This window comes from Acyrthosiphon pisum, chromosome A1, assembly GCF_005508785.2.
Source record: "Acyrthosiphon pisum isolate AL4f chromosome A1, pea_aphid_22Mar2018_4r6ur, whole genome shotgun sequence".
Lineage (NCBI taxonomy): Eukaryota > Metazoa > Arthropoda > Insecta > Hemiptera > Aphididae > Acyrthosiphon > Acyrthosiphon pisum.
This window is the reverse complement of record NC_042494.1, coordinates 50,589,859-50,614,400: the sequence shown is the minus strand read 5'-3', so window position 1 is coordinate 50,614,400 and position 24,542 is coordinate 50,589,859. Positions and strand designations below refer to the sequence as shown.

The 24,542-nt window shown below is 28.6% G+C and overlaps 2 protein-coding genes across 2 annotated transcripts in view; both read right to left on the bottom strand.

Annotated features, from left to right (window-relative positions):
• LOC100167569 (axin) overlaps nt 1-3,197 on the bottom strand; it is a 27,353-nt gene extending 24,156 nt beyond the window's left edge. The window contains exon 1 of the mRNA XM_001946055.5: nt 2,738-3,197. The gene's annotated coding sequence lies outside the window, so the exon portion shown is untranslated. The remainder of the gene's footprint in view (nt 1-2,737) is intronic.
• Nucleotides 3,198-12,316: 9,119 nt separating this feature from the next.
• LOC100169622 lies at nt 12,317-22,495 on the bottom strand. Its single transcript, XM_008183985.3, has 20 exons — nt 22,254-22,495; nt 19,373-19,548; nt 19,150-19,299; nt 18,944-19,079; nt 18,684-18,882; nt 18,426-18,615; nt 18,228-18,360; nt 17,860-18,138; nt 17,546-17,757; nt 17,341-17,479; nt 16,946-17,220; nt 16,711-16,884; nt 16,266-16,652; nt 15,937-16,191; nt 15,672-15,844; nt 15,433-15,586; nt 15,110-15,371; nt 14,905-15,051; nt 14,496-14,649; nt 12,317-14,415 (listed from the first exon to the last, which is right to left on the bottom strand). The coding sequence occupies exons 1-20, from the start codon at nt 22,280-22,282 to the stop codon at nt 14,086-14,088; spliced, it is 3,954 nt and encodes a 1,317-aa protein (XP_008182207.2). The 5' UTR covers nt 22,283-22,495; the 3' UTR covers nt 12,317-14,085.
• Between the last annotated feature and the right edge of the window lie 2,047 nt (nt 22,496-24,542).

Below are 24,542 nucleotides of genomic sequence, written 5' to 3'. Positions count from 1 at the left end.
GTATAGTCTCTAGTCTAGATGATGTAAACGGAAGACAGCACAAAGAATGGTGGCCGCATGGACATATTTTTTTATTTGCATTATTCTATGAATTTAACCAATGACTGTGTACATGATGGTCATCAGTGTAACCACTATGTCACTCCAGCCTCAAACATATAACTCATGAATACAGAATAGATAAAAAAAATAAAATTAAAGTGGTTTGAAAAATAATAAAGTATTTTTTTACATTTTAAGTTTTGTTTAAAAGTTATCATGAATTATAATAAGAAGATAATAAAACTACAAAATAATTATTACAGGTATTAAAATTTCAAAAAATTTGCAATTTAAATCATAGTTATCCCGAGAGTTATCCCATAGACACCAAAATCCGAGCCAAAATCTATACTATCCAGATACCTAGATAATATTTCACATTTTTTAAATTCTTTGGGTAAATGCAAACAAAAATCATTCAATTTATTAAACAGAATATAAATAGGTTCCTTGTCCCAAAAGTCCCATATTAACATTTCACCTATGTATCACTGTAATGCTGTGACACATCAATATACTTAAATGGTCGCTTAAATGTATTTTTTCAACAGCAAACTATAAGAAAATTTCAATTTAGTGACATAAAATTCTTAAAGATTAGTAGAGTATTGTTTAAAAACCAAAATTTAGATATATTAATTTGTAACAGATAAATAGGGTCATACATTGCTTTTGGGATATACTGTACCTACCTAGATTCTATTTTGGAAATATTTTTGTACATAAATTGATTGATATAGGTAAATCAACATAGCCCATAGCTATTGCTTATCAATATGTAGAATTTTTTTTATTCATTATTATGATACACTTTTAAAAAGACTTCCTTCGCTTTTAAATTCACCTAACTTTGGATTTAAACTACACAATAATATATTTTATGCAATTAGGATTGCACCTTTTACATATTATTTTGTTCAATATATTTTGTTAGCTATTAAGTACAAGAATACTTAAGTTAAGAACTAGATACCTACTATCCAATTAGATTTTTATTCTTATTTAAGTTGAACTTAGTCTAACCTTTAGGTATTACATTATTTACCTATTTAGGTATTAAGTTTGTTTTGTAGCAACGGCACAAGATGTTATGTATAGAACTGCCCATTGCATACTACATAGTAGACCATACTTAGGTATGTGAACTACTAATTTATAAAAAAAATCCAAACAAACTTATTAACTAAAAATAAAATAATCTTAAGTAGAAATACTTGTAAATTTTCCAGGTAAAAATTCTGGAAACAACATTGACCTACACATCTGCATAAATGCAATGATTTTAGATGATTAAATTACCTATATTTATTAAAATATAAAAAAAAATTTCTTATTTAGGTATTCTAACATTTAATTACAATAGGTACAATGTTTTATCTACAATCTACCTATGTAGGTAAAGTATTAAGTTTTTAAACAATAATGTTGTAGCAGGAATGTATCAATGTACTTATACCAAATACCAATGTACACTAGTACACAACACAACAATAAACATTACTTGGATATTAACTCGGATATTAATATTTAATAGGCATAGGTAGGTACTAATAATTCAAGGAATAAGTAATATTCTTTGGTTATCTTTAATATTTACGTGTCCATTAACTAGTATCATATAAATATAACTTATTTATTACCTATAGGTTAAGTTAGGTTAATAATGATATTCTAGAGATATTTTAATAGTTACATTTAATAGAGTAAAAACTGTAAAATATGTAACCTTAAAGATGCAAAGCCATGAAGGTGAATAAATACCAATATAGTTTTTAAAATTAATGTGAGAAATTAAACATACCCGAGAACATACCAATATAGGTATAGATGGTAGGTACCTATCTTTATTATAGATGGTTTTATTACAAAATAGATGTACCTATTCTATAAAGGTAGTATGTATATTATAATATGCACAATGTACATAGTTCTGAATTATATTGTAAAATGTCCAATCTTTTTAATGAAATAATTTTTATGCTAATTTTTACAATCTGAAAATGTGTGTTATTGTGTTTGTGCAGTTACTAACTGCCTGGTTTGTAAACAGTTTGTGGTTTAAACGACAAACCGAAAAAGTTTAAAGCGTTGTTTGTAAACTTTTCAAAGGAAACAACAAACGTACAAAACACTTGCGCAAGATCAAAAGACCATACATAAAAGGGTTTACACTTTCACTACAACATTATCATGATAAATGGAATGATGCGCGCAACCTCTGTCGCTGAGTGACCGACAAATAGTCAAATGGACGTTAAAGTAGCCACTGTTTGTAAACACTACAAGTGTTGATGTGTATTGATAGGGGGTAGGTAGGTATAATATTATAATCGGAACCCATTTAAATCGGATTAATTATTACGGTAGAACAGGTCGCAAAGGGAGCAGGGGCATTTGTATAAGTATGATATTCATTGTTAACAAATAAAATAAATGCGTTGCGTGTGTTGTATAGTTTTACACATATATAAATATATATATATATATAGATATACATACATATATATGAAAAGGGCTTTGGGGAGACTTCAAAGGGATTTTAATATTATAAACACAACTGATGGGGGGCTGGGAGTCGGTAGCGTGTAGGGTGGTGGCGGTGGCGGCGCGGCGCGGTAGGGTGTCGAGTTAAACGGCAAAACGCGCACCACCACATCAAAGCAGAATCGGAAAGCCTTTGACGAAGAACACTCACCTCCACTGTCAGACGGGCCTTTGATGTTGTACACGCGCAATCGTCGTCACGTTTATTGCCGGTGTGCCGCGTAGAAACGTGCCGGAAATCCGATGACACTCGTTGTGCGCGACGACGACGAAACCGTCGCGGGACATGTTGCGCACGACCAACGATGTCACAGGACGAAAAACGGCACAAGACCGGCGGAGTTGGATGTAAAATATGATATAAAATTTGACAAATCAAAAATCAAAAATAATTTTAAAAAACCGACGAATGCGGCGGCGGCGGACCGGACCGGACTGGACGGACACTGACGGACGGACGGAATTCCTGATGATCACTGGCCTGGCCGCGGCTGTGTGCGTCGGAGTTTTTTTCCTTCTCTATTTTTTCTCGATTTTATTTTTTCTTCTTTCCCCTCATGCGACGACCGTGTGCGTGCGTATCGGGCTCATGTGCGTGCGTGCGCGTCTAATGTGTGATGTGCCGCCGCCGCTTGCGTAGTAGTTTGTTACAGCGCTGGGAACGGGGAGGGTGATCGTCATGGTCGGGCGGGTGGCGGTGGCGGTCGCTGATCGAGCGGCGCACGCGGTACACGCGGACGAGATTTTCGAACGCACCCGCCGCCGAAGCCAACACCACCACCAACGCCGTGTGGCGGGGATGTCGGCGGCCCGCACCGCTACCTGTGGGACAACGGCGAAACGTCCGTCGGCATTCCAACTATGGGACGACCGTTAGCGGTTTGAAAACGAACGTGGAGAAAAAAAATATTTTATTATTATTATTATTATTATTATCGTACCGGTCGGCCACACGGCATTATAATATTATTTTATATTATATTATACCCATTATTTACCCTCCCGAACAATACCCGCACCAATTCGAAACTGGTTTCGCGGTGAAAATCCGGGACGCCGGTGGTACACGACTGCAGCGTTTACCACCGAGTGTTAAGCACGTTATAATATTTTGGATGCGCTCTTCGGATCGTCATAATATTTCGTCTGCGGTTCTGCTACCCCCTGTCGATTTGCCGTGCGCACTTAAAACGATGATGATAATATTATTACACTATATTATTATTGTTATAGGTAGACCCGATTTAATAGATGTTGCAATATTTTATTGATATCAGGTAGGTAAATCAAATCTGATCAAATATCTACTAACTACTTGGACTAATTATTACAGTTTTCCCGTTTAATTTTAAATTGCAATTTTTGTATGCTTCACGTGATAAAATATACAAATTATTATAGGTCTTGGGTAATTGTACAATACAAATTTAAAATATACCTTTGTACATGTACATTTTCACACTATGGTTTTTCTGTCGTCATATTATTAATATATCGTTAATAATAATTTAAAAAAAATAAGGATATAAAACTATTAAAACTTACTCTGAGGCAGACAGGCAGTGAGGTTGTGCTGCAGGAAATCAAAATGTTAGTTTAGATAGGTATAACGCCAACATTTTAAAATTATTTTAAGTATGCACTGATAATTGTAAATTTTAATTCAAAAAATAATATATTTAATTTTTATATACTTTTTTATAATATTTATATTTTTTTTTATGTACTATTTTATAATTCTGTTATTTGTTAATGTATTTTTCATTGATATTTAGGCATATTTTTAGCACAATTAAATCCGGTCTTTAAATTTATTATACCTATAGAGTTTAAGGTTTATTACATTAAGCCACAGATCGCTACCTTCCTACCAACGATCATATCACTAATCACTGTCTGACTGTCATTATTTATTTTGATTCTTCGTAGGTGTCATCGTTGAGGACATTACCGCCGCCATCTCGGAGATTTCGATATCAATTTATCATAATATTATGCAATGGCGTACCCAGGTGAGTGAGTTGGGAGGGCTAAAAGAGTCCAGCCGCCCCCAATTATCCTTGTTATGGTATAAATCTTATATAGCAATAAACAAACTACAAACCATGATATTTCTGAAAATGGTTTTGAAGAAATATTTTTCGTATTATTGATATTATTTGTAGAGGTTATTACTGTACGGGATATTGTAGTAATAACGACCTACTGGATATCAAATTCTGATTTACTTTGTTTAGACCCCTTCCCCCTACCTAATACCATTGATTAAATATACAATATTATATTATAATACAATGTATTTTATATTTAATCAATGCTATTATACCTACCTATCACAGTATCACAGCCTACGAGTGGTAATTTTATTTCCATTTTCTACTGAAACACATAAAATATAGGTATAGCCACCAGCGCCCGGTCCAAACGTATTTTTGCCCATTCGTGTCGATAGCCCGGAAAATTGACTCACGTATGACACGTTATATACTGAACTGCACTTCAGTGTTTAGCATTACGCTGCACTATATTATAATTTATAATAATAAATTAATATTGTATATTATTAAAGACTATAGTTTGTGGTTACTACTGTCGTGGTTTACCTATAACAGACGAAAGTGTCAGTGGTGGGGCTGTGGACATGGATATTAATAGGTATATTATTATGCATAAATAGAAGAAGGGATTAGCACCTGGTGGACATTAAGCCCACCTCTAATCTAACAATACCTATGTTAAATTATTTATCTCCACTATGCTTGAAAGTTGAGTATACAATATAAAAAAAATCGGGTAAGTGGGTATCGCTCTGCTGTATATAGTATTTTAAAAGTGGGTCACTGTAATGGATGGTGTTAAATTTGAATTCAATAATATAATATCATTCTATACGAAAAACGATTCTGAACGGAGACGGTTTGTCAGTGTGGATATTTTATATTTATATTGTTATTACTTATTAGTTATTAGTTATACAGTACCTAGCCGGTAAATTGTATTAATATTATTAAATTACAACAAAATAATTAAAATCATTATTCTTAGTTACCTATTTAATATGTATTTTTATATTCTTGAGGTTTTTTGGTTAGGTACATAATTATCTATAGGTACTTACGTGGAACCTTCTTTTAATTTTTCAGTCCTTAGCTATAAAAGTTAAACATTTAATACATTTAAACAACAAAATAATTTTAAACTTTAAAATTTGATAAATGTTGTCAAAAATCAAACTTTATATGCTTATAAGAAAAAATTGTGACACCTATGTATTTTTAATATTTTTTCAACTGCTATCGTAACAATATATCAGTAGGCTTCAAGGCTTGTATTAAATTTTCACGCTTTTTGACGCAACAAATGTTTATTGACTAAAGACAAGTCACAAGTATAGGAATTTATATAATAAACATATGGTGTAATTTAGTGTAAATTTTAAGTGTCTACAGCTATTCGTTTTTGAATTACAGCAAACTAAGAAAATCGGTACATGAGAAATCTAATGAATATACAATGTTGTAAACATTTGAATTTAAAATATTAGATTTAAAAAGAAAAGTTTTTATGAATTTCTAACTCAAAATAATTTTCACAGTTTCGTGATTTTTACGCGCGTATTTTGTCAAAATTCGAAATTAAATACTTATAAAAAAAAATTGTGTTTAAAATATTTTTAATATGTTTAAACTGCCATTGTAACAATATATTAGGAGCCTTGTTAATACAAGTACATATTTCAAACTTTTTGACCCAATAAATAAAAGTGTATTATCATTTAAAGAATCAAATCAAAAAATTGGAAACTGAAAATGTCCGTAAACAGCTCAATACAAGTCAAAATATTTTGAAAATGTTATCGTGTATAGAAAATGCTAATATAAACATTTGGTATAAATTTTATTTATCTACGGTCCTTTGTTTTAGATTTACAACAAAAACCAAAATCGATTTGGTCAAGAACCGATTTTGCGTAAAAATTCCTGTTTTCCTTAATTTTTATTTTGTTTTTCTCCACGCTTTTGAGAACTGTTTTAAATTTTAAATTTTGATCTCCTGAATTTTTTCATCAAACAAGTACTGTTGAAGAAAATCGAAGCAGCTTGACTGCCCCAATAACGGTGATGACAGGCACACACAAAAAAAACATACATATGTATATCATTGATGTATATCAATGATATCATTATAAAATTAATACATTCATGGCTCTGCTCAAAACCTGAAATGTGTAAAAACTTGATAATAATATACTAATTAGTTATTACTTAGAAATACTTATTGACATGAAGTTATGATTCGCCATTTGCAATAATGAGATATATATAGCTAACTTAAATAAATAAATTATGTATCGATAGCATATACCTATTATATTTTTAATTACATCTTGTTAAATATTTTTGCTCTATGATAAAATGTATTACCTCAGTGTAGAGTAAACCTAGTAATTGCATGTATTTATCTATTCTACTTTGTGTACATTTCTAATTACTAGCAAATAAAACAATAATTATTATTAAATATAGACAATAACACAACATTTAGTCATAATTCCATTTAGTTTGCAAAAGTTATTTAAATATTGATGAATGATGAGCATTACTCATAAGTCATTAGTTTTAATTGATTATACGCTATGTATAACAAATGACTAAAAAAAACAATTTTTTTACCATTTTTAATCATAACACTATGAGTTATGGCACAGCAACTGACAATAAATATATGGTATTCAAATTCAATTTTACAATTTCTAAAAGTGGTTACTAAGGTATTTAAGGTAACTAGACGATTAATGAAGGAAATAATAGTGGTGATAACAGGAGAACGAGAATAAATGTGTTCGTATGTATTATAGTTTATAAGTAGCATGTTACTAAATATTTTTCCTCACCAAGGAAAATTGAGGAATAGTAGGTATGTGGCCATGGGGGCATAGTGCAATGGAAAAATATTTAGTAGCATATATGCTACATTTTGTTAGAAATTTAATTATATTTTTTTTTTATTGCTGATATGCGTTTCCATGGCAATAAACAAAGCGTTATGAAAATCGGCCTCGCGATAATTGGTTAGAAAAAAAGTTATACCCAAACCTATGTTAAAACTTAAAACAATTTGATATTGTAATTACTAATTAGCTGATAAACGAATCTGAAGGGCTTGACCAAGGTGTACCTATTTATGATAAGTCTTATGACAATCTTGGGCTCAGGGGCGTAATTCGGGGGAGGGATTAGGGGGATAGATCCCCCAAAACTTTTTTTTTACTGCTAACATTTTGATCAAAGTATTGGTAATGATCATTAATGTTTGCTAAAACCGTATACCCCCCCCCCCCCCCCCAAACCAAATTCCTAATTACGCCACCGCTTGGGCTTGACACTAAATAAGTAATAACTTACACTAAATATATTGTAATATAATTCATAGACATAGTGCTACAATTATTATACTGCTTCTCGAAATAAGAAGATGAAGCATTTTTACATTACTAGCTTACTGATTAATGATTACTTTGTTCCGTTCTCTAATACAGATACTATAGGTACTTAGGTTACAAAAGCATAATACGCATTACACTAATAGGTGATCTACTATTGAAGTTTGTAAAATATACTTATAATAATATGTTCTTATCTAATAGTACAATATTGTAAATATTATTTATAATAATCACTAATGCCATGTATTGACTGTAATAAATGCATTGTCTCTCGAAACTCGAAAGTATCATGATTTTATTCGTATATTAATGGCATACAATTCATAATACAGGTTACTTTACATCTTTACATCAAATTTCAGAAATTAAAAACGTCTACATTAAAGTTAATATTAAATCCCAATTTGTTCCTAGCAAAAACAAAAGCAATACATATATGATTTTCACAGACAGTAGAACTCCAAGTGTTAAATATTATAAGCCAAGTATGAGACGTACAAGAGAGTAAGGTACTTGTAATTTTGTATGGGATTATATGCGTTTGATATTGATACTATGTGAAATTGAATATCTACGTAATTGTTATTTACAAATGTTATTCAATTGATATATGTATATCCTTATTATAATTCATAACAAGTAGTATGGCTTACAATTAAAACAATTTTAAAGTTAAAATGTTTAATGTTAATGTGGAAGTATATTTTAATTCCCATCAAAATATAAAAATTTTCAAATTAATTTTAATTTAAGCACATAATATATTCAAAAATCAATTCACTAATAGATTTTGATATTTCAGTATTATGCTTTCATAGAATATACATTATACATTTAACATTATACCTAGTTATACAAGTATTATACTTGATACTTTCATTCCGTTAAAATTGTTCACACAAATGTGTATTGAATACGATTAATTTTATAATATAATTATTTATAGGTATATGTTCTAATAAAATCTCTAATAAAAATTAACTTTTTAAAAATATATTTTAAATTTTAATATAGTATACATTTGTCGATCATATAATGTATTATGAGTTATGACACATAATTTATGAGAAAAGTACTATTATTATTTATTGCATATTGTTTAAAATTATTTTAATTCATTTTAAACATCCAGTCCAAACAATATCAATTGGATTTTCAAAATTAAAAATCCATTATCTTCTAAAATTAATTGTCAAAATCCAAATTACCAATTTTAAACTATTTGAAATATTATGCCTACAATTGATAATATTCTAGATATTAGATAATATGATCATGAATATCAGAATATTATAGTTAAATACTAAATAGTTCATTAATATTATTATATTTCTTAATTTCTTACTTAAATATTATTTCAAATTATGTATAAGTGCCTTAGAAAAAGTATAGTGATACAACATAACATACATACACAGAAGTTAATAAGTGTATAGTCCATAGGTAGGTACCATAATATGTACTGGATAATGACCTGTATATACACTTTTATTATTTATTATTCGCAATACGTATACGGTATTTATTCAAACTAGGTGACTCCGGCTCTATAATGTATATACGGAATTGTACAAATTCTAATCATTTTAAATGTTATAAATTTATTTAAAACTAATATTTAATAGCTGGTCGCACAAATAAATTACAAAAAAAATATTGTTAATTAATTTACACGTAGCCAAAAAAAAAAAAATAAAAATGTTTAAATATTGATTTTAATAACAAATTAACCTTTTTTTTTTTTATTTTATCAAATTGTACATTACATGTTATGATATATTATATAAAAAATTACAACTTGATTAATTTAACCCAATAAGCAAAGCTTGTGGCGGGTTAAATGAGTTACAGTATACAATGACCAGTAAATAAAATAAATTAATTGTACATGTTGACATATATACTAAAAATAAGGTTTTACACATAACATATTATAATAAAGTTTTCATTTACACAGATTCACTTAATAACCAATTTTTAACAATTATTTTAATGGATTTAATATTATTAGATTTTGAAGTATAATGATCAAAAATATTTTTTTTAATATTTAAAGGTAAAGAGTTATACACAACTGGACCTAAGTAATCAATAAATCTTTGGCTGAATTGTTTATTTGTGTACTTAATACTAACATCATATGCCCTGAATTCTCTTTTGTTTTCAGATTTATGTATACACTGTTTAGAAATATTAACAATTGCAAAAAACTTATATAGCACTTTAACTGGTAACACTCTTAAAGTTTTGTAATTAAGTGAAGATGAGCCTTGTCTCTCTTTTTTGTCTAAACATATTCCATATATAAACCATATTGCATAATAGACTTATACATAGCTTCATATACAGTACGCATGACTTCCATAGGTAGAATTTTGTTCAATTTATAGAATTTGAAAATTACTGATCTCAAGCGCATTACTGTATTATCAATATGAATATTCCATTTCAAATTAGAATCAATAACAACACCCAAATACTTTATACGTGTTACCCTTATTATTTCTTGAAATTTGCAAGTATTAGAGTTAATATTACCAGTTACCACATGTATGTATAAGAATATTGTTTATGGGAATTATGGTGTTATTGATAGAGAAAGCAATAAAATTTGTTTTTTTAATGTTTAAGGTTAGTTTTTTACTGTTTAACTCTTGGAATACTCTATTTAAACCTATTGTAGTTTTTTCTTTTACAGTTTCCCAAGACTTTCCCGAAAAAAGAAGGCAAGTGTCATCAGCATAGGTAACCACTAAACCACCTGTATTTAAGTCACAAATAGTATTAATATATAAGATAAATAAAATTGGTCCTAACACACTGCCCTGTGGGACACCACAATCAATTTTTTCTTTACTACTTAATTCGTTATTTATTGAAACTAATTGTGTTCTATTTTCCAGGTAGCTTATCTTGTAAATACTGTTATAAAGTCAAAGATTCTGTGAATTTTTATTTTGTCAAAATAAAATGTATGTCGAATGTATGGTTCAAATACCATGGTCCATGACAACTGTTCACTCCCAGAGATAAACGTCATGTTCACATGTATTATCGCACGAAGATGTCACTTATTTTTACCTTCTACCACCATCAATCATTATAAATTAAAATGTTTGTCAAATGTAAATATGGTCATACAAAAATGTGTCGCTCTGAGTGATTACCTACCGTCCCCACCACCATGACCATCATTAGCACCACCACCTCAATATGTCATTGGATCTGTGTATAACTCAGTTAAAGTATTAAGTAGGTAATATACTATACAATATAGTACTATACACTATGATTTTTAAATATTTCATTATTTTTTTTAATTTTACATTCTGATCGACGCGACGAATGTATTGATTTTACAATTATTATATGTGTGTGTTTTTTTTAACAGATATGTTTTTTAATTTTAGCTGGATAAAGCTTTTTGTTTTTATCGACAATGAAGAACATATAATATATGATTTCTCAATTTTCCTTGCAAAGTAATCTAGTAGCATCCTGCGTTTTCTTGTGTCTGTGTGCACGATAGGTAGTCGAAATAATGCTTCGTTTTTCAACTTGAGTAGGTGTCTTCTCTAGTGGAAAAGTAAATCTAGTTGGTGCATTCGGGAGTCAAAAAGCGCAGGGAAAAACTAGATAAAAAGGAGTAAAAACAGGAATTTTTATGCAAAATTGGTTTTTGGTGCAACTCGAAAAAAAATTATGTAGGTACCTACATGAAATGTTCACACTTCACAGTTTGTTTATATTACTATTTTCTATAGAACATAAAATTTACAAAAAATATTTTAACTCTGTCTGAACTATTCATAGGTATTTTTGATTTTATTAGTCTTTTCTAAATTAATGTCGATAAAAATTTTTTCGCTCGGCAAGTCCACAATAAATTTTTATGAACGTCTGAAGTTGTCATTTTGACAAAATTCATGAACATTTTCAAATAATTTTGCGTTAGAAATCCCTAAAAATTTTTCTTTTTATACCTAGTAAAATAAATTACTTTAATCACATTAATATCATATACCTTGTAATATTTTCGGCTAACAAACCGTCTTCACTCAGACTAGTTTTTCGTGTTAGACAATACTTTTATATCATTGAATTCAAATTTAACACATCCATTAGAGTGACTTCTTGGCATCTAAATACCAAATGTACAGCGTTATTTGCCCGTTTTTTAAATATGTATACACAAAGTCTGGTAGGTAAAAATTTGGCAAATGACTAACCCAAGGATCACGGAACCATTTTATCAAGGTAATAAATAATAATTATTGGAAGAAATGCAATAATAAACTTTTATTATTTTATAATAATATGACAACATTTTGAACAAAAAGATAAAATAAAAATAAATATTATACATTCGTACTATATAGTATATACATAATCATAATTAAATAAATAGTTACATATTTTAATATTAGCACTTTGATCTATCAGTATAAACATTTGTAAGCTATAATAATAACAGCTATAGTCACATTTATACATAGGTATTTGTTAGTATAAAAAATACGTAATTAATTTTTTATTTTTAGATATTTTATGTTATAATGGTTTTATTATTAAATACATAGGTATATGGTTATGTATTATGAAAAACAATTTTTTACTTATATAGAAATAAATACAATTTTTAGGGAAAGCTAAATCATCAGATCATTTATAGAAATTATATTTCTTTTAAATTTCCTAAGTACTGTTTTTATTAGTTATCCTTTTTTATTTATCCTCTTAGCTTCTATGGGCCATGCTAATACTGCATTTGAACATATATTTTATGAATATTAAATATGTTAAATAAAAATGTCCAAAAGTATAGCACTCAAATACTCAACATCCTTATTACTGGTACTTGGTAGGTACAACTGTATGGCTCAAAGGTTATTTATACCTTTTGCTATAGGTTTTTCCAGGTAACTAACGGCTTAGTATTTTTTTTTGTTTTTAAATCTATTAAGACGTGTATACATTCAAGAAAAATATTGAATTAGGATTAAATTTAAAAATAAAAATATTTGAATCCAATTGCTGTTTGTAAGTTAAAATAAGTGTCATAATGTCTGAATTAATAAAATAAAAATAAAATATTAAAAACGTATATCATTAATAAAATTGAGTTAACGGTATTCAATTAATATCTTTTAATTTATATGTACATAATTCATAAGTCAAATAATAGACATAATATAGGGACAATAAATTATACTTAGTAGATAGCAATTAGATTTGAAGTATTGTTAAAGAGTCTTTACTGCCAACTTAGACTTTTCATAATAATATTATATTATTCATTATTGTAATTTTAATATATAATTTTGTATAAACACAAAAAGTTGGCAGAGTACGCATTTAAATTTAAGGAAGTACCTACATATTTAATACCTACATACTTTATACAAGATACATTTTTACATTTACATTTATAATCATAAGTAATACAAATATAAATTATAAATACAAATTTAAAAACTAAAAAGCGTATTAATATTTATGATACAATATGATTTTGGTGAAAACTATACTTTTAAACTATAAAAGAAAAACATTAATTTTTACTTTTTAGTTCATAAGAAAATGTGAGTACTTATTTGTTTTATATCTTAATGCATCTCGTTAAACAAAAAAAAAATCGAAACTAGATGCTGTACTAACAGTCTTGACTAAGCGTTTTCTGATTTTCATGTACAAAGGTACTGTTTATAATTATATTTAAAGAGCAATTAATTTAATCAAAATTACTAATAACTAACATGCATAATTCAAAAAAACTTTATTCGATATATATTTATTTTATTCCTATTCAAGTATGGCATTATTTATAATGAACCGTTAATTATTTAGTATGTTTGTGCTTATGATAAAACCCTTCTTTATTTATTTGTATACACCACACAAATTATTCAATTGATTCAAATAAAATTGTGAAACTATTTGATAAGTTGAATTCATAAAGTATACCTATAAAAATAGATGTTTTAATTTCTTGGGAATATTATGCAATTGATAAAACATAAATAATTGTTTGCTAAATTAATAATATTTTCAAATTAAATAACTATTGATTCATCAGGAAATTGAAAATTTTTCCTAAACGGCCTTCTTCTACCCTTTAATCTTCTAAATGGTCGAGGTCTTAATGTATGAGGAGGTGGTAATAAATCTACTTCTTCTAAAAACCTTGAACCCCTTTCTGGAGGGATTAAAAAGGAGGTCACATCTGGTCTAGATGATAATATCAGCGGGTCTTTGCTCAGCAAACTTTGTTCAACAAATCCAGAACATTGTGCAGCACAAACATCATCTCGCATCATTTTATCGATCCCGACTTCATTCATCAAGCGACCACAGTCAGTTACTCTTAATGAAGCACAGTTAGACTATAAATAGATATTAAAAATATACGATAATATTATGAATATTTTAAAATACAATATAATAAAAATGAATGAATACTTACACCTTCAGATGTACAAATACAGCTAGTACAAGGTGAAGGCAAATGTGATTCACCAACTGCAACAATATGGCCGTTAATATTGCAAGATTGTTGATTATCTTTCCATAGAGTTAAGTCGATTGTTGGTAATACTGGACAAGGAAGGCGTGGGTTTCTTAAATTAAACAAAAAAATATGTTTAGAAACATTTTATTGTGATCAAGATAATTTTTAAATAGTTAAAAATATAAAGAAACGTTAAGAAAATATATATTGTAAATTTTGAGAACCACAAGTTAATTAATAGTGAAACAAAACGATGAAAAACAATTACATAAAATAATTCGATATTCTCTTAAGTATTTATTTCATGTCATACAAATTTATATTTAATTATATTTAATATAATAATAATGCTATTTTTACTTACAGGTAATCATTTGGTTGATCAAAAGCTGCTTTTTGCAAATCACTTGGTACATCCATATTTTCACATAATATTTTAGCTAATGTTGCTTTTCGGATTTCTGCAAGTTGAGCTTCAGAAAATCTAAACAATGGGTTATCAGATTCGAACCTGTAAAAAAAAAAATTTGAATCATATAACAAAAACAGATTCAATCCGAAAAAATTACCAAAAACGATCACACTGTTTCAGGTGTCTGAATTGTAAGCCTATGATGCATGCAAAAGTTGGTCCCACGAGGCCACCTTTCACTGGATATTCACTTAAACCTCCAGGAAATAAGTCAATATCGTCTGGACTGGCATATATCGTTTTGAACCTGACAATAACTTCTGGAGACAGTTCTCTCGTCAAATCTTCCCAAGAATTTGCACGTCGAAGACCACATCTGGCTCTAAACGAGTTATATGATGGTATACCATGATCACGTCCTGAGAATTTCAATTATAATGTTTATGTTTAAAATTTTTTTTTGTTGTTAATATTTTTTACCTCTTTGAATATTTAAAGCGGGCAAATCTTGTCCAGAATGTGGTACTTTCACGTTTTCAAACAAATGATTAGTAATTTCACCAGTAATAAATTGATCTAAATTTTCCATAGGTGTGCTCACTTGACCCCTTACTATTTCATCAATCATTTGGTCCTAAAATTAAAATAGCGAGTACAATAATAATAAATAAAATAAATATAAGTAATCATTATGCACACAATTGAAAACCAAAACTAACCCTATAAATTACGTCAGGATTGAAAAATACATCTCTCAATAACAATGCTGGTTCCAGAGGATGGTATGATGGTGACATTCTAGGAATATGAGGTCTTAATAAGCTATGACCTATTCGAAAAGCGGCTACAGCAAATTCAGTAAAAGGTCCCGGGTGACAATCGGGAGAATAGCCTTAAAATTATTTTAATAGTTATTAATGGCATCATTCTAGTGATGGGTGGATTATGCGATTATATTTATAATTATTATTATGAAAAAATTACTTTTGTAATATCCAGTTGAAGAAAGCCTCAAGTCATATTTATCTACAGCATCCCAACCTAAGATACGTGGCAAGAATTCGTTGTATACAATTTGCTGATAAGTTGCTGTAAATATTTTTCTTGTATTTTGGTATATTATTTCATCATTCCAGTGTGGATTAAGTCTATGTAAAACTTCGGCAATACGATTGTGTTCTCTCATAAAAATTGTGTGGATTGAAGTTAGTCCAGCTTGTTCACTCACTCGACCATCACCTGAAATATACAAATATAATTAATAAATAATAATAACCCATAATGTATTAGTTTAATATAAATGCTTAACAAACCTCCTATAAAACAGTAGCCAGATGAAGATTTACATTCTGGATGTAAAGATGATTGAGGCATTAAATCCTTTCTCAATGGTATGTGATGTACTGTAACATTTAGCTTTCCAATGTGAAATGCTCTAAGGTCTTTAGCCATACATGAATCTGAACCATAAACGCTGGACAGATCCAAGTACGCAGAATTCTGATTGGTTTGGTCTCTAGGACCCATACGTTGTTGACCTGGTAGAGATCTCATAAACGGTAAACACATTCTAACACCAGTAGACGGATTTACATTTGGATAAAACGGATCACCATCGGGTATTTGTATCGGCATGCATTCAGGGTGAACTGTTATAGGACTATCACATGATCGGCAGTCGGGTATAGAAGAGAAATATCCTAAAAAGTTGCAATGTATTTTTAGAATAATCATAAAAACACTAGAAGAGACGTTTACCTTTGTGAACTGGTGTAAATGTTATGTCATGATCTAAGATCTGAGCGAATTGCATAAGCATTAGCGTGTAACGGCCGTGTAAATGACTGATGTCTGGATGAGACATAGCACTCACTAATCGAGCAGATGGTAATGGTACACCAGTCACGGATGTCACTCTTGGATGATTTATTCCTAAAGAAATATATCGTTTATCAATAATATATTATATTAAAATAAATTTTTTGAGATTTACCATTTTCATAAGCAGCTGGCATTAAACGTTGAAAAGTCGTCAATGCTTTACCAAAATTTGGATTATTTAAATTATTACAATAGCCACTAAATGATCTATATGGATTATGCGCGTCACAAGGATGTGTTTCAATAGGACATTCACCGTCACCGAAATGTATCGGTGGAGGAGCATAAAGCTCAGTAAATTGCAAGGTATCGAAGAAGTTTTGTCCTAAAGAATTTAAGCTAAATAACGGATCACCAATACTGTCCAAGACTTGACGACGACGACGTCTAAAATACATGTATGAACATTTAATATTTCTAATAATAATAATTAGGTATATAAATATAATTTTAATTTGTATATTATAAATATATATTTATATTATATACATGTCTATATAAACTAACCGTTTATCTAATGATTTCAATATTTCTTTTGAAGCGTATTCAAATAATAGTGAGTTATTTGCCAATATCAATGATGATTTACTTGCTTTACTAAATGCAGCAGCTGTTCCAAGAGGAGACTTTGGGTCTACTCCTCCTTCTATAAATAAAATATAAATAATACATTAATTTCAATTTTATAATATATAATATAATATTAACATACTTTTTGACCATAACAGAAATTCAGTTTGCTTTCTTCTGCTAACGTCATCTTCGGCCTTTCTCCACGCTTCTCTTACTAGAATTTGATTGTTAATCTGTTCAGAATCTTGTTCCGTTTTATTAACTGTCATTTGGTCGTTACCGATCACTGAATTATCTTTCCATTGGTTAATATCTAGTTTAGAATGTTGGTCACAATTTATTGGATGATTTCTAAAAGTAAATAATAAAAGTTAGACACGTGTTTACGCTACAAAAACTACACAGTGAAATAAAGATATATTATGCATCTACTTATTAAATTGAAAAAATTACAAATAATCATCTCGATCAATAAACGCTTTCGGTTGTATCATCGTTACGTCTTCAAAGTTTTTACAAATAATTCCAGCCAATGTGCTTTGTCTAATCTCTTGCAGTTGACTTTTGCTATACGTAGATGGTGGGAAATCGTTTTCATACCAAAATCGATCACTATTCTTGATTATAGAAAACTGATTTGCGAGTAAACAAGAAAATGTTTTACCAAAAACGGCTCCCTTCAATGGTGTTTCTAGTAAACCTCCAGATAGCAAGTCTATATCACTGTAAGTTCTATTAAAAATATTCACATTATAAGTAAAATGAAATAATCAGATCACTATATAGAAATATATAGTAATAAATATGGATTTTTAATATACCTGTATAATGTTTTATTAATTTTATCTACACCTTGATCATCAGATTCTAATGATCCACTTGAACAAACATTTTTCCATATCTTATAACCAGGGATTTTCATTTGTCTACCCAAATTCAACAACATCTCGATATCTATTAATTGTATTCAAAAATAATTATTGTGTTCATTATAAAATATATTTAACATTATCATTCACTTTTTTTTGGCAAACTGTAGTTTTCGATATCACCTAAATTGTTTTGATTGTATTTATCGAATATTATTGACGGCAACATGGGTAAAACCGTTGCATATACGCTTTGCATGGTACCAGGTTGATTAGAACTTGAATAACCTGAGTAATATCCATGTTTTAATGGATTTAGATTCCATTCATTCATCATTGCCTGCCAAAATTAAGTTCTCACAACACTTAAAATCGAATTAATAGTCGATCGATTAAAAAATTACTCACGTGTCCAACGACATTGGGAATAAATTCGTAATACGTGATGTGTTGATATTGAGCAATTGTTATTCGTTTAGCTTCTTCAAAAAGTGTATTGTTTGACCATCCTGGATTGACATCCCTCAGTTTTTCCACTAGACGATTATGTTCCAATATTAATAAATTGTGAATTGTTGACGAATAATCGGAGTTTCGGGACGTAGAACTAAAATAAAACTAATTAAAATATATATGCATATTTTTGTTTATAATTTATATAAACAAACCTAGAACACGGAGTTTTTTTTAGGTGTCCCGATTCAGTTTTAGTGACTTTCATGGTGGATGCTTCACAAGAAACACTATTGTATATCGGAGATGCGTCTAAGAAACTAGTCGCAGCGTTCAAAAATACTGCACTGTCTAAACATTTTAAAATACTAATATTATAAATGTTATAGCACGATTATTTTATGTATCAATCTATGTTTACCCGTTATATTTTCCATGGCTATATCCAATCTGATAAAATCGGCCCACATACCCGACATAACAGTCAAATGTTTATTGCCAGCTATGAAAGACCTACTTAATATTTCTGCCACATCCGAAGCCTCAGGCCATTTAGTCGAATACGGTTCATCTTAAAAATCACAAACAATAATAATTGAGCACACATTTCGTTTTAAACAATAATGTATACGCAATGACATTACTTTGAACTTCCAATGGAAATTGAAGAAACGGTGAGTTCCGTTTTCCCCAATTCGGTCGATGGACGTTATTGCATCGTCCGTCAGCGTTCCTGTACTTACTCACTGTGCATTTTTCATCAACGGAACAACTTGCAGTTGTAATAAACAAAATACTTGCCCCCAGCATCAGGAACAACCTAATTAAATTAATATTATTTTTTAGAAATCAACATTACGATTGCGTTGATTGTATATGTGTAAAAACGAGCAAGAAGTTGAACTACTATGGATTCTAATATCACTTTCACTACAAAAAATGTATTTAATATTTTTTTCTGTTAACTGATTTTTAAAGCAAAATGTAATATATTTAGAGTCAAATGAATAGCGTATATTGTGTACTTTTTATAACTATTATGCTACTGTAAGAATTTCAATTATCTAATTAATTTAAGTGTCATTGAGTGTATAATAGTATCACGCTGAGACGTACCTATATGTGTGACAGCTGTCGTGCGATGTAGCTGCCTGCAGGGTACATCAGTAATAGTAGTTAAATTATAGGTATAGACGTATAATAAACCTGTTGCTTATTCAAATATTTCAAGCTTTAAATTACTTGCATTTGTACAGATATATAATTTTGCTCTGTTTTGTATTTCAATAGATTTATATTACTAAATATTAGTATACCTACATTAATATAAAAATAATAAGTTGAATAAATCTTACTATGCTCAGTATGCTCATACTTTTTCTAGGAATGAGGAAGTAACTTTATTGATAAGTATATGTAATAAATAATAACTAATGTGTCTCATATTGTTGGAAAAACCTCTAATGTTTTAATTTATAAAAGATAGAACACGTGCCAAATATACTTAAAATTAAACGAGAATGAACTTTTATTGTTTTTAGTTTTTCGCTGTTCAAAATTTAGGTGAACCAATTAGGATATGTGTAAAATGTTATTTATTCGTTGGTTAAAGATTTATTTTGATTTTCATAATATGAACTTATTTTAAAATTAAATTGTAACTAATTAAAAACTAATATAGTGTCCAGCAATTTGTTTGCGTCTTATGAATTTGATTAATAATTATTAGACACACAATTAAATTGAGTTGTATTATACAATAATTTTGTTTCACGCTTTTCACGACTAAATAAATCGAACGAAGTCACCTTTAATATGTGCAACATTATCATTGAACGAAAAATTTTGCTATTAGGTATTTAACATAAGATATCATTATATATTATTTTATGTAGTGTAACGCTACCCTAACGGCATAATTTATAACATTTTACAACTATAACCACCAATATTCTGACACTGCACTTGGACCCAATCATGAATACAACATAATATACTTAATCGATTTTCTCAAACAAACTAATTTTTATAATTGTATTTAAAAAATAAAAATAATATTGTAATATACTTTTATTCATAATGGGTACCATTGATTATAAATACTGTGATTCTAATCAATGACAATAGGTAGTATTATAATACCCTAATGTAAAAATTAGTACCTATAGTACCTACTATGTAATGGCCAGTGTTACCGATGTTTATTTTCGGTCAATAAATCAATGAAAAAAAACCAATTTTCTGCACTTACTTGACAATATGGGCGAATAAAAAACGTATACCGTTTCCTATGCAGTTATATTATTACAAGAAAGTTTGGAAAATTGGCCTGAACAGCGACGTGTCTTAATGTATTGATTATGTCGAATACAATTTTTGCGTGTTCAAAGTACACGATATAAAATTCAAAATGTATTATTTTTTATACAATTTTATATTTCCTTGACGAAAAACGTAAAGCAATCAAAAATGCTTATTGAATGTAGTATTTTTTAAACGTAGATTTGTGATGACAATATATATATATATATATATATATATTAACATTAAAATTTAAAATGTACACATTCAATATAAATTAAAAAAATATATTATGTTCATGATTTTAGATATAGGTATGTAACATAATTAGTGACAATTTAGTGATTTTAATATTCAAAAATGTTATTCATCCCACATAACCAACTTCACCTAGAAAAATGTGCTCAAGTACCTCACCCAAATATTTACATAACATCTATAACGTAACACGTATCATGCATTGTAGAAAGTTTTGATTATTCATATTTCCTAAAGCTACTGACATATTTTAAGAAAAAAACATGTTTATTTATCACGTGGTCTTACTCAAAGAAGTTATGATATTATGTACCTTAAAAAATTTGATTACAATAATGGTGTTGAATTGTAAAAAAAAACAAAAGAATACAAAATTTTTTTAAATTACCAATTTATAATTATTTGTTTGTTATTAAAATCTTACTAATGTTTAAATAAACTATTCCTAATAAATAGTAGTTATTTTTATAATAATTCAAAAATTCTAATTATTGTTCTATATACATACTAACAATATGTTGATACAAAAATAGACTATATTATAATATTATAATAACTTCGATGAAAAATTATTTAAAATATGAATACCTAATATTATGTTGTTTTTTGATTTTCATAACACTTGTAAGTAATAAAATATATGCTATAATATTTAATTTAAATTAATAAAAATGTCAAAATAGTTTCTAGGCAGATGCAACAATTAAAATATCGTCTTAGCAAACTTTAGGTGTATTGTATAAGTACCTACACGTGGTAATGATTTTTGTTTTGATAAAAAAAAAAATGTAAGTCGTTTTAAACAGTACACTGTTTGATACCTACGGTTGATTCCTTTGGATATTTAATGTGTACTAATTAATAAATTTAAGAAATAGTGGGCATATTATTTTGTTTCTTAGGCATAGGTACCGCGTATATTGTTATTAGGTATAAATTATTAATTACTGTGGTCTGTGGTCTTACCTCAACCGTAACGTTTTCGGAAACTCCATGTTTGTGTATTTTCCTCCAGTCGGTTTTGATTAATTAACTTTTATTAATTATATTTATAATATATATATATGTATATATAATACAGGGTAAAAACAAAACGAATTGACTCGGTAAGTCATACAATACGTAGCTAGCACATCATTATATTATTATTCCTCCGAATTAACCGCCGTTACGAGAGCTCACAAATCACAAACTAATACTATCACTCTTCACTATACGTACCGATTCGCAGACGAAGAACGCCCTTGTCCACCAACATGTCCTCCTACTTTTCACTGTTAAACGCGAAGTGTAATACTACTTTCCCTATCGTTTGTTATTGGATAACAAAACGACGAAAAAAGGAGCGTGGAATAAACTGTATTTTTAATATTAATAATTAATATTCAATACGCGTCATAGTGTCATACGCCGCTGTGACAGAGGTATAATACGTCAGCAAATAATCGGCAAATTGCTATAAATTTTTGAAAAAAATATATAAAATACAGGCAATATTAATCGGAAATATTATTTTTAGTAACATAACGTCGTAAAATATAATATAATATTATACAAAAGGAGTAATTGTGTAGTTATGGTGTTTTCCTCTGAAATTATGAAAACATATACTAGAGCCTACCTATTATTTTGTATTCTTATAGGTAATATAATATTTTTTCGACGATGTTAATGTTGGATAATCAATAAATTATGATTGTGGAAAAAAGCATTTTAATACACAATAAATTATCAAATTATTATCTTTATTCAGTTCTTATAATGTATTGTGATTTTGCCATTTTGGAACCCCGATCCGAAAGTAATTTATTTTACTACTCTTGGGTATAATAATTTTAACAACGTCTATTATGATATCCTAACGTATTATATATTAATATTATTATTGCACCACTATAAAAATAATGAAGTTGGTTTTTCTGAAAATATTTTTTAATATAGAAATTAATAATCTTTTGATCTTACGTATTCCCTGTTTTTTTTCTCAAGGTTTTTTTTTTAGGTCTTAACTTTTGAATCAATTAACAGTATGGGTACGTGGCTACGTATTTAAGCTTAAATATCATATATATATATTCTATATTGTACATAGCTATAGGTACCAGAAAGGCTAAAACGTATAACCTCAAACTAGAAAATAAATTAGTATATAAATTACTAAAATATGTACTTATCTACACACTCGATAAGTTATTAAATCGTAAAATATGTTATAGGTACTTATCTATGCGGCCATACTCATATCGTAGGTATAGTTGTATAATTAATGTATAATGCATATTAAATCTCAGCACTCCGCATTACTATCATTTTTAAAAAAATGACCGTAAAAACGGTTATTATAGTTATCTTACCTACCTAGTTAAAGACACGATTATAGATAGATAATCGTGCTTGAATATAACTTCAAGACTGCCATAAAATTATTTTAATAATTTGAAACTCAAATGGTTAAGCATTTGTTAAATGACAGGACCATACTTTGGTTTTGTTAGGCAACAATTAAGTATAATATTATTACCTACATAGGTAGGTACCATTACCAACCACCTGCTACTACCAATACGCTCGTCAAGGATATTGATGCCCAAGCAATTATACGAAATATTTAACACAAGACGATGGAATATAATAAATAAATCATAAGTTGTAACAAAGTTATAGGTTTGTCAGACCTGTTTATTATAAGTGGAAATAAGAAAAAATTTTTTGTTTCCTATCGTGAGTGTAAAATTATGTCATTTATTCATTATACCTCGTGTCAATTATTTTCTCTCATAAAATATTCAACGGCCAGTGCAATAATAAAATTGTGATATTTGCATATAAAACCCGAGTGTCCAGCTGTCAGTGAACTTCAATACTTCATATTCTTCACTCAATTAGTCAAATGAAATGATCAAAGTATCAAATATTATGAGTTATGAATTTATGAACCATAATTGTAATATTTATTACACTTGATACTTGAAAGATAGTCGATTGTTATAAGAACATTATGTAAATAAACGTTTTATACATTATTTTGAAGAGATCTAAGAAATCTCAAAAATAATTGAATAAAATATAAGACTTGCTTTTTTTAGTTGTAGAAATATATAATGGAGTAAAATCAAATCTCTTTCCGAGTTAGTGATATAGGTACGTATATTATGAAGCATTATTTAAAAGTGAAAACGTTTTTTAATGTATCTATGCCAAATTGTACGGAAAAATAGTACTACATTTATACAACTCAGATGATTATATTTAAAC